The sequence below is a fragment of the Haliaeetus albicilla genome, chromosome 21 (genome assembly GCF_947461875.1).
Source record: "Haliaeetus albicilla chromosome 21, bHalAlb1.1, whole genome shotgun sequence".
Taxonomy (NCBI): Eukaryota; Metazoa; Chordata; class Aves; order Accipitriformes; family Accipitridae; genus Haliaeetus; species Haliaeetus albicilla.
In genome coordinates, this window is record NC_091503.1 from 170308 (window position 1) to 187466 (window position 17159).

The 17159-nt window shown below is 37.2% G+C and overlaps 1 protein-coding gene across 4 annotated transcripts in view; it reads left to right on the top strand.

Annotated features, from left to right (window-relative positions):
• TENT4A (terminal nucleotidyltransferase 4A) overlaps positions 1–17159 on the top strand; it is a 62542-nt gene that overhangs the window by 11526 nt on the left and 33857 nt on the right. For all 4 annotated transcript variants that reach the window (XM_069808824.1, XM_069808825.1, XM_069808827.1 and 1 more), the window contains exons 2-8: positions 3682–3805; positions 5309–5355; positions 6290–6410; positions 8008–8115; positions 8839–8967; positions 10063–10276; positions 16616–16742. In XM_069808824.1, coding sequence (XP_069664925.1) covers positions 3682–3805; positions 5309–5355; positions 6290–6410; positions 8008–8115; positions 8839–8967; positions 10063–10276; positions 16616–16742 — 870 coding nt within the window. The remainder of the gene's footprint in view (positions 1–3681; positions 3806–5308; positions 5356–6289; positions 6411–8007; positions 8116–8838; positions 8968–10062; positions 10277–16615; positions 16743–17159) is intronic.

A 17159-nucleotide genomic window follows, 5' to 3' on the forward strand; every position in this document is an offset into this window, starting at 1 on the left:
ACTGGAAGGAGCAAACAAAATAGAAGTCTGTTAAGACATAGGGTTTGAGAACTGCTTTGCTAAGTGCATTAGAACCTGAAAACCTTGCACATCAAAAGCAAGAAACTTGCCAGAGTCACTAGGGCTCAGAGAGGCATGAAAGGGCACCCAAGAGAAGTCAGATCATGTAGTAAAAACTAAGTGAACTAATTGCATTGCTTTTTGTTAGAGAAGGGCTTAAGAGACTTCTCACCAGAACTTTCTTTGACTCCAGGCAACCGTCATTTTAAATTTCAGTCAGGAGCATCTAAATCCATCAGCAGAATGATAACTTTTACAGCCATGTCTGGTGATATATGCTGAAGAATTCCAGAGGAACTTAACCATGAAACCACAGCGTATGGTTTGAGCTTTAAATGAGTTTTGATTATCTAGCTCTTGTGCTGTTGTCCCATGCAAACTGAAGCATTAAATGAAGTGTTGCCTTGCCAGTGCAAGGTAGAAAATATGAAGGTGACTTCTTAAAGAGTAGATCAGGGAAGTAAATGTAGAGTAGTGATGGCTGATACTCTTTGGAGTCTTTTGTGATATAATTAAAAATTGTGACAGTGTATGTCATCTGAACAGAAGCTCAGTGGGGCAGTGAAGTGAGAGTGCTTGTGTGCTTGCTATTTTTCTGACCTTGCTGACACACTAGGGGCTGCTTTTGAAAGACTATGCCGTGTATGGTAGAGGCTGCAGTGTGTAGGGCAACTGAGACTGCTTTTATTCTCCTCCTTCCCTAATATGGGATGGCTACTGTAAATGCATTTTTTTCAGGAATGTCTGGATCTCCTGGAGTGGTTGAATGGGGTTTGATAACAAAACAGAACTTATTTGTGTGAGTAAACATAAAGGAGCTAGTGCATACTTTGATAAAGTTAGTTGTGCCTCACAGGTCTCATTTCCTTGGAGGCTTCATTGTTAATCCTTATTCGTGTGGTCAGTCTGATAACACAGAACTGTTGTGTTTTTTTTTTTGAAGAATGTTTATGAGATTCTTTTTTGAAGACTGAAAAAACTGAAGAGTCACAGGTTTGCTGGGCTTATGGGTTGGAAGTAACCAGGGGAAAGAATGAATTATTTACTTTATGATAAGGGAGAGTTACCAGTGGAATTACTCAAGACTCTGTTGCTTGATATATTCATAAATACCTGGAGGGAAGAAATGATTGAGAAAAGGATAGAAAGGATAACAGAAAGCTAGGACTGACTGCAAATAGTCGCAGTGGGAGTTCATTGTTCATTAGATTATAAAATCTCTGATAAAATTAAATTCTAGTAAATATGGAATCATGAATCTGAAGAAAAATAATTCAGGCTGAATATACCCAGTGGGTGGGCTTTATATTGGTGGTTATTGTTCAGAAAACACTTTGAAGCTCCTTTGTAATGGTTTCTTTTAAAGAGCAGGGGTATGCTCAGATATCCTCAAATAGCAGTTAGCAGCAATCCTTGCAAAGATATGGACAATAAAATGAAAACAGGCGTGTGTCATGGATTGAATGGTGTAATTATATATTGGCTCTGTGTGCATTTCTGGCCACCTGTCAGAAAACATGGTACAGCCGAAAAGCTGAAGAAGGTTAGCAGTGATCAAACTCTGGACCTGTTCCTGTGTAAGGAGGGAGAAACAGATGAGGATTGCTAGCTTGAAAAAGAACTGGTGGATAGAGACAAGTGGATATGAATTGAGAGCCTGAGAAGTGTTACACTTGGAGATGAACTGCTAGTAATAACTCCCCCCCTGCCCCTCCAAGAAAAAAGAGCATCAGATAAGATCATTAACAGGCAACAATTTAAAATAAAGCACTTTTTTATTCTAACGCATACTTAAATTCTCATAGTATGCCATGAATAACAAAAGCATAAATGGACTAAAAATACCTGGAAAAATCAGTGGAAGAAAAGTCCTTTCAGCTAATAAACATTATGGTTGGGATCTACCCCAAAAGTATGCCAAATGAAATTATTGGAGGCTTGGAAGGATTGCTGCAAGGGGTTTGTATAACTGCTTTGTCTTTTCTTGCTTTCACCTTGTATCTGCCTACTGCTGATTTTTGTAAGCAGGACAATGGGATGTCTTTAGTTTGGCCCCACTGCTGTGAGGTGTATTCAAGTATTTTCTTCATTGGTTTTGTCATTTTGGAAAGCGGGGGCAGGAAAAGCATACTTTCTAGAAACAAAATGAAATAGGAGCATGTTAGTTTGTATTTTCTGTCTTGCTCTGAAGTTTTGAAATCAAGTAGATTCATCAACAAATTGAAATATTTAAGTCTGCTGTATAGTTAAATGTTCAGTTGTGGATCCAGGCCCAGTTTAAGAAAAGAGAAAGGGCAAACTGTAATTCTAAATCTGTATGCTTTTAGAAGTATCTTTGTGCTTTGGTGCTAAAATCTGAATAGAATGTGGATAGAAAGGAATCCTGACACTTAAAAATTAGGCATATGGTCTTTTGGAGACTATCTGTTAGAGTGGGAATTCTCTAGTAAAATGAGTTACAAAAGTCTCAGGGGAAGAGTTAAGGATTCTCCCAGAGATGTATAAAATTTTCCTTTTGGAAGGCAAAGTATGTTGACTAAGAATTGAACCTGACTTTTTGTGGGGTGGGATGGGATGGACATTATTTGGATTTCACTACAACGTTGAACTGATATGTTTCTTGAATTAGAGAGAAATCTTAGAAATATGTCAACATCAAAAAGAGGTTTTTGTAAAATATCACAGCAGTAGTTAGTTGCTTTTTTTTTTGCATGTCTTGGTGCTTTTCCATTGAAAGCAAACATGACATTCACCTGAAAACTCAGATTGATCTTCTTTCAAATTTGGCAGCAAGTGTGCTATAGTATCATGAGATGGGAAACAAAAGGACTTCACAGTGGTATAAAGATCCAGTGTCAGAACTCCTCATGTAACACTGGTATTAATATACTGTACACTTGAGAATATATTTAATGCTTCTCACTTTGAGTAGTTCAGTTGGAACGTCACTTCCTATATGAATGAATGGCTAATAAAGGGCTTGAGTGGTCAAAGGAATCAGTTTGTCAAAGTGGACATTTTCACATCAAGGAATACTAAAATGTCCCTTTTATCACTCCCTACAAAAACTCATTAATGCCAGTGGCCTGTTTCCAAGTCCATGTAAACTTCCATGTACACAGAAGAAAGAACCCCTAGAAGAACAAACTTCCTTGAAGATTTTAATTGTTCTTGTGCTGCTTCACATTTGGATCATTGTGTAGTTTTTAAGACTATGCTTTGTTTTTTAAAGAAAATAATCTTTGGGAATCAGGAATTGAATCTGACCTTCACTGTTGAGCCAGTAAGAAGGTTAGTAAATGTCTGCTAGTGTTTGCGTCCTGTGTCTTTTGACATCTTTAGCATTTAGGTAATGTGATGAGGGCTGATATGTAGGTATTGCTGAGGTTACTGTGAGGTGCTGCCATGAAAATCAAGTATGATTATATCTGTCCCAAATCCGATATCCTAAACCCTCCAGTTTCCCATATGAAAGCCTAATTGTTGTGGTATTCACCTTTCTTGAAAGTACTGCTGGTTTTGGTTATATGATGATATTTAATAAAGCCTATGGCCTGTTGTTGTTGAAATTTATTGTAATAGTTAAATCGTCATTATAACTGATGCTACTTTCTACTTTAGACTACATGAAGAAATAATTGACTTCTATGACTTCATGTCCCCTCGTCCTGAAGAAGCAGCTATGAGAAGAGAAGTGGTGAAAAGAATAGAAACGGTCATCAAAGATCTTTGGCCTACAGCTGATGTGAGTGTAATTTAAGTGTTGATTTGCTTCTTTAGTAAATTGTACAGCTCGGTTCACTTAACCTTGCTGTTATCTGTCTGTGTTTTAGAAATGAACAGATAAGACTTCAAACTTAAGGCAATTGACTTAATATCACAGCTCTTGCAGTACTTGGCAGTTTATTTTAAAAAGTGGAGGAAATTTAAAACCTAGATTTCAGGTTAATGAAGGCTACTGATAATTTTTTCATTTTGAGAACTGGGGATGTGAAGAACTCTCTGCTTTAAGAAGTGTATTTCTTAAAGACTTAAATTGATTGTCTCTGCATAACTTCATTTTTAATGTTAAAGTGAGGCTGACTACCTATGCATCCATTTCTGCAAGGAGTCCTGACTCTCTGGATATTTGTAAATACAAATATTTTACAAAAGAACAGTTAAAAAAACCATATTTTTTTTGTACTCCTCAAATTTGACATTCAGGGAATTACTTTAGCCCTGCTTTAGTGGGAAGGTTGGACTTGACTTCCTGAGGTATCTTGCAACCAAAGTTGTGGTAGTTTCAAACCCCTGGTTGCGGTAACAGTTTATTACCCCAAGAGTAGGTCTCCTCCAAACAAAAAACATCCAAAAGGAATGTAATGTAAACTGTATCTCTAGCATCACCTTTCTGATTACCAGATAGTAGCATTGTCATTAATAAGCAGAAAAACATTTCAAACCACTGATTTCATAGCCTTCCATGACAAAGAGTAAGGGCTGTGGCCACAGTACTGAGCTAAAGATACTATAAATCTCATCTACTTCATCCTTACCTGTGATTTCCCTTAGTAATAATATTTTTCTGGCTTGTGGGAACAGATTTTAACACTGAAATGGCCCAGAGTTGCCCAGCCTTTACATAGGTCACTTCAAAGAAGTGAACTTGTAGATTGTGCTTTGCTGTAGCAGAGGAAGAACGTTTCAATTCTCTAGATTGGAAGCATAGTAAAGTATTTGATGTGGACCATGAATGTTTCTTCAGCATGCCTTCTTTTCCACACACAAACACTACCACAATTTCATAGTTACCTTTACAGTAAAATCTGGAGTATTCATGTTTGTCTGAATTATATGTTTAGAAGCACTTGCTGTTTTTTAAACCTAAAAATTTGGAAAAATGTTTCCCTTAAACTCTTCCAATTTCTGTAAAGTTGTTCTGTGAGGAAAGAAGGGAGCAGGAAGGAAGGAAATATGTAACAGCTTATACTTCTGTCGAACTGGAAATAAATAGTGAAAAGGACTTGTTTCAAATGCTTGTGCTCTGCTGCTAGCAGGATTGGTAGTCATTTCATGTTAAAAAACCCCAGTTGCTAAAAGAAAGTGTATTTGTACAGGCTTAACAGAGTATGTAGTAAAGTAAGTTCAATAACTTTTTTCCTGGGCTATATCCTTAATAAGTCCGGAAAAATTTTAAGTCTTGTGAAAGTAAATGAAGTGAGCATTCATAATTACAAGATATTTCACTGGTGGTGTTTTTTTTCAGGTCCAGATATTTGGCAGCTTTAGTACAGGGCTTTATCTTCCAACTAGGTAAGTAATAATTTACTTTTATATAGAAGCTTGTCATCTTTTAGAGTAATGGTAAATTTCAAAGGTGAATTTAGACTGAAATGTGTAAACCTATCCAAACTTCCAATAAATTTTTTGCTTAATGTCCCATGTGACAAAGGGAAGAGCTTTTGAACTTCCAGATCTGAGAAATATTTGATATATCATTGTACTGCTTTAGGTACTTACTGACCCTTTGGTGAATTACCTTTTCCTTGTGTCTGAGGTTAGTCTTTGGCTTTTTGTTTTCAAGATACAGTGAAATTGAATGTTTAATATTTCCTGTGTAAAGATTGTGTTTTGTTAAATAAGGTGAATTTCTAAGAGTGTGTCACTTATCACAGAGTTACTGTGCAAAGTCAGAGGAGTCATCGCAGGTGTGTTTCTCCATTTTTTTGGAGAGCAAAATATCTTATTTAATTCAGTGTTTTATATTGCTTAACGGTTCAAGAGATGGATGTAGAAAACCTGTGTAGCTGTGTCTTAAAGACTATGTTGTCTTTACATCAATTACATTTTCAGTAGGAAAGCACTGGAAAGTTCATTTCTATGAATAACAATAACTGATAAAAATTGTTTGGAGTATGACATGCCTGTCAACATGGGTAGATGAAGGATAGGATTGGGCTGTGGAAGTCAGAGGGGAGCGAGCAAGAAAGGTAAAAGTGAGAGGAGCTCAAAGAACTCATCAGAGAACTGAAAGCAAGAAACTAGAATACTACTTTGGGTCCTAAAGCACACAAGACCATCTCTTACTTAACATTGCTTAAGGAAGCTTATTGGGAGCCTAGATGAAAAGTTACAAAATGGTCACCCTGGAGGACTTGTAATATGTAGAATGCCAATTGTACCATTTTTTTTGGTGGATTATTATGCTTGAGACTTCAGGATCTCATGCTGTGTTCTTTTTGTCTAGTGATATTGATCTAGTTGTTTTTGGGAAATGGGAACGGCCCCCTTTACAGCTGCTGGAGCAAGCACTACGAAAACACAATGTGGCTGAGCCATATTCCATTAAAGTACTTGATAAAGCTACGGTAAGTAATAGTCTTTGGAATACTGAACTGAAAAGCTTTCAGACCACTTAAGATGTTGGTGATAAATAGTGTTCTTAAGTCATGAAGCAAATGATATTGTCTTAAGCACAACGTTTTGCTCTGCAAAATTTTAGTAGAATGTGTATGTACTTAGCAATAGCACAGTTTTTTATGTGGACAGTGGTAATTCTCTGTACTATATCTACTGGAATACCATACCTTTTGCTTATGTTGTCAATAAAGATCTGAAAGTTTTTGCAAGATATCTAGTAAAATAAATTAACTATTTGTATAATGTTTTTCCACTGACCTTTGAGAGTACTTTGTTTAGCCAGGGGCCAGTAACTAGAGCTGTCCACCTTGAAACCCTGATTTTTCAGGTTGTCTTGTTTCTGATGGCATAGTGAAGTGTTCCAAACCCAACATTTGTTTTTTACCTTCCAAAATATGCTACTTAAGAGCTTTATTTCATTTGTGAAACTGATGTGTAGTATCTCTTGCATCTGTCTTGTAAGCCTAAGGGATCACATTGAATATGTTAAAAACTTATACTATAAGAATTTTATGTTACTGAGCAAGTGGTGTTTTCCCCAGGAGACTAAGCGAAGTATTCCAAACTTCTGTTAGCAAGCTGTTATGTTTTGTGGTCTCTTAAATAGGGTGACTCTTTTAGGTCCAGAAGATTCCTGTGGCTTGCATTGGAATAACAGTACATTAACAGTAGCTCTGGTAATCTTTGGTTTACCTGAGAATGGGTGGGATTTTCAGAATCAGTGATACCATTTAGTGGTGGAAAATGGCACTAGGCTAGGCTTATCAATTCTACTAGCCTTTCTTATTTTATTCCCTCTGCTGTTGGTATAAAATGATGCTATACTTTTGATCTCTTTTGTTTTCCATTTCAGATTAAAAATACAAGAAATCCAATTTAAAATAGATGTTATCAGCTGAAGTTCAGGTTATGATTGTAAGACGATTTTGTAGGACACTGTCTTCAAGATGGTGGTGTGAGACTGAACTACATATTCAGTAGTTCTGTAATAATTTCTTGCTGCCAGAAGAGGAAGTACGGCTACTCCTGCTTTGCTTTTATCCATTCTGGCTTTTGTTTGACTCTGCAGTGAACCAGTTCAGCCTGATAAACCAACACACAGTGCTTTATTTTTTTCTGCTAGGCTAGTCTTCTGTCAGTTTAGCAAGTGAATGGTGCAGTGCTGGGTCAGATGAATGCAGTTACCACAGCTTATGAGAGTAGAATGTCTCCTATTAACAGCAGTGAGTCATTAAATTAAGTAAATTTAGTTGTCTTACAAAACATATTGCAGCTATGAAGGCAGATATCGAATAGCTATGGGAGGGTACGTGAGTGATCATAAGTTAATGTGTTCATACATGCCTGTGTTTTTAGTCACCTCATTAAAAAGTATTTGCTTGTCAGTCAGGTTAAGATTATTTTTTCTCAAAACTATGTTTCCTTGTCTTGATAGTTGCATTCATTTGGACTCATAGTGTTCATGTGTCTTCAGTGAGTAAGCCAGAGAATAGCACCGGTGTTGCATTTCTGGGGATTTATAAAACCTTGTTTTAACCTTTTCAGGTACCAATAATAAAACTTACTGACCAGGAGACAGAAGTGAAAGTTGACATCAGTTTTAATGTAGAAACTGGTGTGAAGGCAGCTCGATTTATCAAGGAATACATGAAGGTATCAGCCATATAATGAATGTTATACTACTTACCAAGGATGTGCTAAATGCCTAGCTAACCTTTTTTGGTATGGCTTAAGACTTTTGAAAATTTATTGCTGAAGACTATTTTCATTAATACTGATTAAACATGGATATTTAATTTATTTTCTACTGGTATCTATTCAGTGTTGCCTTCAAGTGATATGTGTTTGTGTGGATAAACCTATACACTGAAAGGACTTCTACAATCATATCTAGGTCTGCAGATAGGTACTAAACTTTGCTTCTAAAGCAAGTCTGTTCAAGTTTTGCTTACCTTGAATTTAAGTGATACTTGGTTATGAATACTATCTTGCTAAACAATGTCTAAAACCAATTTTTCTGTAGCTACATAAAATAAGGTTTACTTTTATGCTCTGCAGTAAAAGTACTGTTCAGATGGAAAGCTTTGACTATGAGTGACACTGGCATTCAAAGAAGGATATAAAAATCTTCCTGTTCAGGGGGAAGAAATAAGTTTGATATGTAAGCTGTTTGATTAAATAAGAGTTGACGTCTATTAATCTGTTTCTAGAATTAAAAAAAAAAGCATGTTTCAGTGCTTCCTGTGGAAACACTTTATAGCACACTACTGAATAACGTTTTTGTATTAGAGGATGAATCTTCTTGTGTTGAAATTGTGTAGTTATTTGTTTTGGAATGTTGACATTGTAATTTATAAGACTTATTTTGCTTTGCAGAAATATTCTTTGCTGCCTTACTTGATTTTAGTATTAAAACAGTTCCTCCTTCAGAGGGACTTGAATGAAGTTTTTACTGGTGGAATTAGCTCTTACAGCCTAATTTTAATGGCAATTAGTTTCCTGCAGGTAAGTCTGTTCCTTATTTGTTTCTGTGTTCTTGAAAATATTTTGTTTTCTGTACTTATGCCCTGTTACAGTGCTGTTTCTTTGACTCCCATAGCAATGCACGGGTTTACTGTTACAGCTCCAGGTGTTTGATCACTGGCAGCTCCTATGGATTACCTCTCAAACCTCAAAGAACTTCTGTTCACTGTGTGAACTGAAACAGCAGCAGGAGCCTTGTGATTGGCATAGAGGCTGTGCATTGCTTTCTATACGAGGGCCTGTAATGTGGATTATGCTACCTTCCTGGGCAGCCTAGTCCAGTACCTGAATCATCTTGCTGGTGTTTTGTAAATCTGCCAGTGTGCAGTTTAAGTTTGTTGCTTCCTAGACTACTGATACTGAATGTGCAGAGTTGTTGATTTCAGTGTTTATTAAAATTATGAAATCAGTCAAGTTGGTTTTTAATTATATGTTGGTTAGGTTTTGACATACTTAAAACTGGCAGATATTGTAGGTAACTGATGAAATAGCTAATGAGTTATAACTGTTTCTAATAAATTTTTGTGATAGTAAGCTTTGTATGAGTACAATGAGGTACAATGTTAGTGTCTCAGCAGCTGTGATAGAGGAAGAACCTACATATTCTGCTGCTGTTAATGATTAATTGAAATATTAGTATAGATTTTACATACTGTATAGAATATGGGGAGGTTGAGAAAAGAACTGCATTTCAATTGGGGTAAATAGATTCCCTCCCTGCTTCTGAAAACATTAAGACCAATGGATTTTTCTGTGAAAAATCAGGTATTGCTCTGTTACTAATTAAGCCGTAATGTAGCATGCAGTACTTCTTTACTGCTTTTGGCTTAGGGAAAAGAATTTACTAATCCTCAAAAAGCTGGAAGAGGAGGGAAGAATTCTTTGGCTGCCAGATACTGCTGAAGTGCTGCCACCTCTTGGTTATGTGAAAGTAGTTTAAGTACATGAAGAATTAATGACTCAATTCAGACTTGTGTAACAAGATTATACTCAGCTGTTTAAATGAGAGCTTTTTGTTGCACTGTTAGGTCTGAAAAGCGTTAATTTTTAATAATTAACAACTGTTCTGTGTCACAGCTGCATCCAAGAATTGATGCCAGAAGAGCTGATGAAAACCTTGGAATGCTTCTGATAGAATTTTTTGAACTCTATGGAAGGAATTTTAACTACTTGAAAACTGGTATTAGAATAAAAAATGGAGGTGCCTATATTGCCAAAGAAGAAATCATGAAAGTCATGACTAATGGATACAGACCATCCATGCTATGTATTGAAGATCCTCTCCTGCCTGGTAAGATTGTACACTTCTTGCAATATTCTGGAGCTCTGGCTCAAGTTGTGCTCTCACAGTTTATGTTAGAACCCCTGAAGTGTGTCAAATGAATTAAGAAGCTGCACTGAGAAGACACTGTTGCTGGTGTCGAGGTGCAGTTATGGAGATGGGCTAAGAGATAATGACCTGAAGTTTCCCGAGATTCATAGCCGGAGTAAATTGAATTGCATGCAAACAGCGGAGATACATAATGCATTGGAGATTTGGAACTGTGTTGAGTGTATAATAAGATTCTCTAACAGCGCTGAGGGGTAGCAAAAGAAAGAGGTCTTGGAAATCCCGGAAGGAGGTTTGTTAGTAGGAACAGCTCTCCATTGTTCATTATGAGAGAATGAGAATGGAACGTGTAGCTTTTCCTGCCACAGTCTGTGGTGCCATACTTCAGATAAATTATACCATATGGTAAAGAAATGCCCCAGATGAGGTACCTCTTCTGCAGGGCAGTGCAGTAGAGACTGCACAGAAACATGGGTGTATATCCATGAATGTGTAGCAAGGCAGCAGCTGTATTATGGTGTTGGTGTGAAGAGTGGTTTGCATAACTGGCTTCTGTGCTGCACAGGGAGCTTTAGAGAATGCCAGTTATAGTTGCATGTACTTTTGAAAGTAACTACCTTAAAATGTTTTTTTTCTTTGCGATACGATTTTGATTCAGTAACCTTCAAAGTAATCAAGATTAATTTTAGCTGAGCTCCTGAAAAAAATTTCCAGCTTTATAGTACTCTGTTTGGATTCTATTTAGACTGTCACAAGTAGCTGAAATTCCAAACCAGCTTTTTAACAAAGTCAATTTTCAGTTAATTTGGACTTCAGCATTTATATTTCTATAATGTAATTGGCACTCAAACTCCATACTGTCATGTTTTGTGGGTAGACTGCTTATGTATTGCACTTTTAAAGCAAATACCATGGATCAGTAGCTGAAGTCTGGCACCTTTCTAAATATTCAATTTGCTGAATGTTCATAGTTTTCTAGAACAGGTTGCAAGCTAAGATACTCGTTTGTCTAACCACATCTCTGATATGTTTCTAGCTCTGAGTTTGTGTCCATCATGACTCTGCACTCGGCCAGGCATAGGTGTGATTGTGCAGAACTTTCATTGTGTTATTGAGATTTCCTTCAGTAGCTGTGTACTTATTTGCCTGAAGGCCTGTTTGAGTAGCAGCATGAGCTGCATTTCTTCAAAAACCTTTACTGTCCTCCAGTTCTGTTCCTTCCTATCTGCTGAGGACTGAAAGAGAAGAAATTACATACACTGCACAATATTTTAATCACTGCTAATAGTGCTTTGGAATTTTTTTCTTCAATGACTCTTCAGAGAAGAAAAAAAATAAATCGCAAGTCTGGTAGGGGCTCTGAACTGTTCCTCCTAGCACAAATCTTGCAGAAGCAAAGAAATGTAGTTTAGAAGAAAGATACTTATATGCTGTCAAAGAGTTGATAAGAATTAAATTTTAGATGAGGTTATATGGGCTGAGGTAATGTAATTCTTACAGTAAAGTGTTTTGGTAAGGGAAATGAAAGCTGACAATAGCTTGGTTACCTGACCACTACGTCCCATAGGGATATTTTCTGGCAGCTACCACAGAGCTTCAGAACTTGCCTGATGGAACTAGGAGGAAAATTATATAGAACATATGGGATAGCTCTTTGAATTAGATCTCATGAATAGAGCTTCCTTAGATCTAGACTTAATTGCATATTCCTACAGTATCTAAAAGTACCTGTCAAGTGTATGTAGATAATGTCTAGAATTTTGTTAATTAGTTTAGTTCTGTTATTGCTTGTGTCCCAGTACAAAAGACTTTTCCAGGGGTTCAGGTGCTTGCCCACAGTTGACAAGTCATCATCTCTGCTTGATTAGTTTGTGGTCAGATCCACTCAGTTTCTAACTCCGTGAGGGTCAGTGCCAGTACTATGGAGCAGATTGGAACAAGTATTTTGGTAAAGAGTGGACACAGATGTTTCTTGACTTAAGTTAGCATAAGCTGCTGTAAAGTTTTTTCCTCAAACCTGTTTTTGCACTGTATGCACAAATTTTTAATCTTTTTTTTGTGATCCTTTTTAGCCTGATCACAGCTTTCTCTAAAGTTCTGGTTGAGCCTTGGAAGAAGAGTTCCAAAGAACTTCTTAATCCAGAAATCAGATAGAAAAATACAGGGATGAAAAAAAGCCTTCAAATTTTCAAGATTATCTAAGTAGTGTAAAAGTCCCTCCTATGAGTGTATGCAGTAGTTCGGCAACAGGATGCTGAAAGGTGTAACTCATAAGAATAGCCTTAGACAGTCTTGTAGAGGACGGGATTAAGTTCAGTGGGATTAGTTTTATTAAGTTGGAGGAACTGTTTTTTCTTCAGTGAGAAATGGTGATGTCTGGCTAACAGATAAGTGATGTCATCAGTTCTACCTGCTCAGTGCCTTCTGTTAGTTCCTAGATTTGGAAGGAACAGGCATCAACCTGTTGTGTTGCTGTTTTGGTCATAGTGGGTTTTGCTCAGATTCTCCTGGGTCCTAGGACAGGGTAATGAGATGAAAATCTTTCCCTTAGCATCATCCAGAGAAGGGAGTTCCTATAAACACCTTGTAGCTGCCACCATTTCAGTTTCTCAAAGCAGTTGTCCTTTCTTTGATGTGTAAAAAGTGAAAGCATTAATTTAGGACAGCTGCAAAACCAGGCACTCGGAAGTCTGTTAACAGGAACATGTTGGAGCAGGGTAGATGATATTGTCCTAGAAGAGGTTTGTGCGGAGTTGGTCTAGCAGTATCCTGTCTTGGAAGACATGACTCTAGTTGCAGGTGACAAATCTTTTAGTCTGTGGTTGTAAAACAAACTTAGCATTTATTCAGCAGCTTGTTAGGGAAGCTTATTATTTTATGCCTTTGTGAATCAGGTGATTACCAAAGTCCTTCAGTCATTTTTGATGCTCAGAACAGGATTGATTTTGATCTTTGTTCAGATTGGTAGTGGCAAGAGTAGCTAAATTGTGGTTTAAGACTTGGAGTTCCACCTGCGCTGCTCCCTTAATGAGATAGGTTGTTCTTCATTCTGAGTTGCTGTAGGCACTAACAAAAGTTCTAAACTTTAAATTCAGTGCATTTTCTTTGAAAAGAGACTCTTTAACTTGCAGGACTAATTATGCTTCATGTTGCTTGCTTCTGCATCTTGATAGGTCACAGATAGAGGAAGTAATTAGATTTGAGATTGGCAACAACTATTGGGATTATCTGTTCTAGCCTTAGTGGCTGCCCAAAGTTATTCATTGCAGCTTTTCAATATATGTTATTTGTCATTAGAACATGCAAATATATGTGTGTGTATATAAAATATATGCATTTATAAAAATACACAAATAGATTGAAGTTAGCATCTGAAAAAAACCCTTCGATGCTGAATATTGCAAAAAGGTACTTACTAGATAACAGATTAACATAAATGGATCTGTTTCAGTCCTAGCTCATGGTCTTACCTTTACCTTTTCAGGCCATGTTCTTAAAACTGCTTCAGGTAATGGAAGGCTACCTGACAGAGTGGTAATACTGATAGTGAGTGATGGAAATCTTAGACATGCTCCTTTAGGGAGAAAGTATGAGGATTGAATTATACATGAAATCACACACCATTGTTATCTACTAATGTACATCTGAGGATTGAAGTCTATATGTTTTTTAAAGAGTGAGAGCATACGGGTTACGTGCTTTTGCTGATCAGTCTGTAGACTGTGATGGAAGAAGGATGCTCAGTCAGGTATGTAAGACGTGATCTGCTAATGAGAACAATCTCTCAGAAGAAAATCTGTTTGGGACAGCAAATGCAAATATGTGATCTTCTGGCTGCTTTAATATGTTCCTTTCTGTTTTGGGTAGGGCCACTTCTACACAGACTTGACTGGTATACTTCACAGTAGCTCACATAGTAGCTTTGGCTTCCATACCTGCTTTTCAGCTGCAGTGCAAGTCAGAAGCTCTGCAGACTGTATAATTGAATAAGACGTATTTATTCAGACATTTTTATGAACTAATTACAGGTGCAGAATGAGGCAATCCAGGAACCTAGGCATGCTATGGCATGAGCTATCCTGCCTCTGTTCCCAAATCTGCTTCAATCAAGACTCATACACAACTTCGTTGGTGGTTTAAACTAAACTGCTTGAGTTTGCCGTAAGTGGATTAGGGAAGGCTTATGATTTCTTTTGGTGGCACAACAGTGGAGGTGGCAACAACTGATGAAAGGAGTAACCAACAGTTTATAGCAGCAGCGTCTTCATTTTGGTGTAACTCCATGCAGGGTGCATATCAAATGTAACTGCCTTAGCACCAGATTACACTAAACTAATGCAATTTGTTTGAGTGCATATTCTTAATTTACGTGAATTTATAGAATCATTTATGTTGAAAAAGAGCCTTAAGATCATTGAGTCCAACTGTAGATGGACTTGAATTTAGTGGTAGGTGCAATTGTGTGTGTTTAGCCACTTGGATATATTCCATTTCTATATTGCTTCTCAATTGAATTCTCTTTTGTATATTTGTTTAGCATGTCATTATGTGAAAGGTGGCATTGTTGCAGGACGCAACAATGTGTCCTGTCCCTGGGAAACGTGTACTGAATTAATCATTGTTTTTCTAGTAGAATTAACATTTTTGTGTTCTGATTTCTTGACCACTGAAATAGCTTGGTCTCTATTCAGCTGCCTTTCTACTAAGTCCTTTGTGAAGTCCTCTGCTACTTTGTAGTGCAGCTCTGAACTTAATTACAATGTGTTTCTTCTAGATTCACTGTCCTAGGCCCACATTGGTCTCTGCTTCTACTTCAGGATAGAGTCCAATTGCATATATGCCATTTAGAGAGGCTTCTGTAATTTTGAGCCTAGTAGCCATGGGATACTGCAGTGGTGCATTCAGAACAAGATACTCAGTTACTTCAGTGAACAGAAGTATTTCTTGATCAGTTTTTATTTGACCATATAAATTACTGAAGAAATTCTCTGTTCCCAAAATGCTCTTATGTTCCCAGTCTGTTTTCAATGATTATGCTTTTCTGTTAAAGTGGCATTGCGGTTGGAGAATCTTGAAGGACTAAAACATGTTGTCAAGTAGTAAAACCAAGGCTGTGTTTTCCCCTGGATGGCAGACCTCAGCATGTTTGTCTATAACAGCTTGCTGGACAAAATACTTCAGCGAGTGAAGGGTTCCTCTAAAGTCAGATTTAGCCTGATTGGATTCAGTCCTCCAAAGGATAGATTCTGTCCTTCACCCACCAATTTTCAAAGCAGATTTTTCATTAAAACCTGTTCATAGGCCCTGATCTGATTTTTCAAGCTTAAAATAAACGTGTTCGGTGGTTCATCCCTTTCCAGTGTTCTCACAGCATTTAAAGCCTCATTCTGAAGAAGGGAACCTTTTACTGTAAGCAGCTTTCTACCCACTCAAGATCTAGTTGCTATTTTAGACATGCAATTTTAAGTTTTCTTTGTTTCTTAAATTGAGTGGTGACAGTGAACCTTTGGTGTCTGGTGCCAAATAAATCTACAACCCCCCCCAAATGTTTCTTCTTGCTAGTAATAGCAAGATCTTTATAGGTGTCAAATGGGAGACCAATGCTTGTACATTGTCCCTGATACAGAAGCTTTAGCATGTTCTTAACTTCTGCAGTTCCACGCATATGGCACTGGATTTGGAAAGAGTTCTGTTATAAATGTCACTCATGCTTAAAAAGGGGCAGTCAAGAAGTGCCACTAACTTGATCAAAAAACAATGCTGTACAAACTTCTGGAATCCTCTATGATAGAGTTTGACAAACTGGTTTATCCTGTGGAGATAAGTAATCTGTATGAGCTCATTTATTAATCTGTAGTTTTGATAAGGTTAAGTAGGGATTGATGTAAGTATGCCTGGCCCTATGAAGATAATGTGGTTGCATGAGTGGAATTTTAAGCTGAATTTGGCCTGCAGAAACTCTACTGGTAAGTGAGACATGATGCTTTAAGCTTGGTAGGTTCCCTCTTAAGACAGCTGTAAGAGCTTTAAGCTGATCTCTATTCTCTGTTTCTTTCAGGAGCTGGTACATTGGTATTTTATAAGCGGTAAATTGAATGCATTAAGTTAAGTGTCATTCCTAAGGTTAGCTTCTTTTATTGAGATAGGCACACCTAAGTTGTTCCTGATATGAGTAGGATGGGCTAACCAATTTTAACAGAGTTAAGCTGTATTGTTAAGGCTTCTGAGCTTTAAGTATGAATAATTTTCTGGTTACTGATATTAAAAAAAGATGATCTGATGACTGTCACATTATTTCAGGAAACGACGTTGGCAGAAGTTCTTATGGTGCCATGCAAGTGAAACAAGTTTTTGATTATGCCTACATTGTTCTTAGCCATGCAGTATCACCACTTGCAAGATCATATCCAAACAGAGATTCTGAGAGGTAATTAGTCCACTTTTTGAATATCCATTTGTGTAATCAATTAGGAATGTTTGGGTCTAAATCAATAAAAGGAATATTGTTATTTATTGTTTAACTGCAGCTGTATTGAAATCTGCCCAGAAATTTAGGCTGCCCAGTGGTATGAGAGTGTAATACCTCAATGTGCAGCACTGAAATGAAGACAGCATGACAAAACCCAGGATGAGTCCAATGTGAGGTTCTCTTAGTGTGGAAGGGAGCCAGAAGATAATTGGTCTTCCCTCAAACATTCTGCTTAAAGTATTTCAAAGAAAGGTCTGCTGGTTTAATGTTTGGTATGATGCATGTCTGTACTATGGCGAAAAGAAATGTGTGTGATCAGACTGCTTGTTTAGACACAAAACTAGACAACAAGGCTAGAAATTTCCCTAGTTCTTT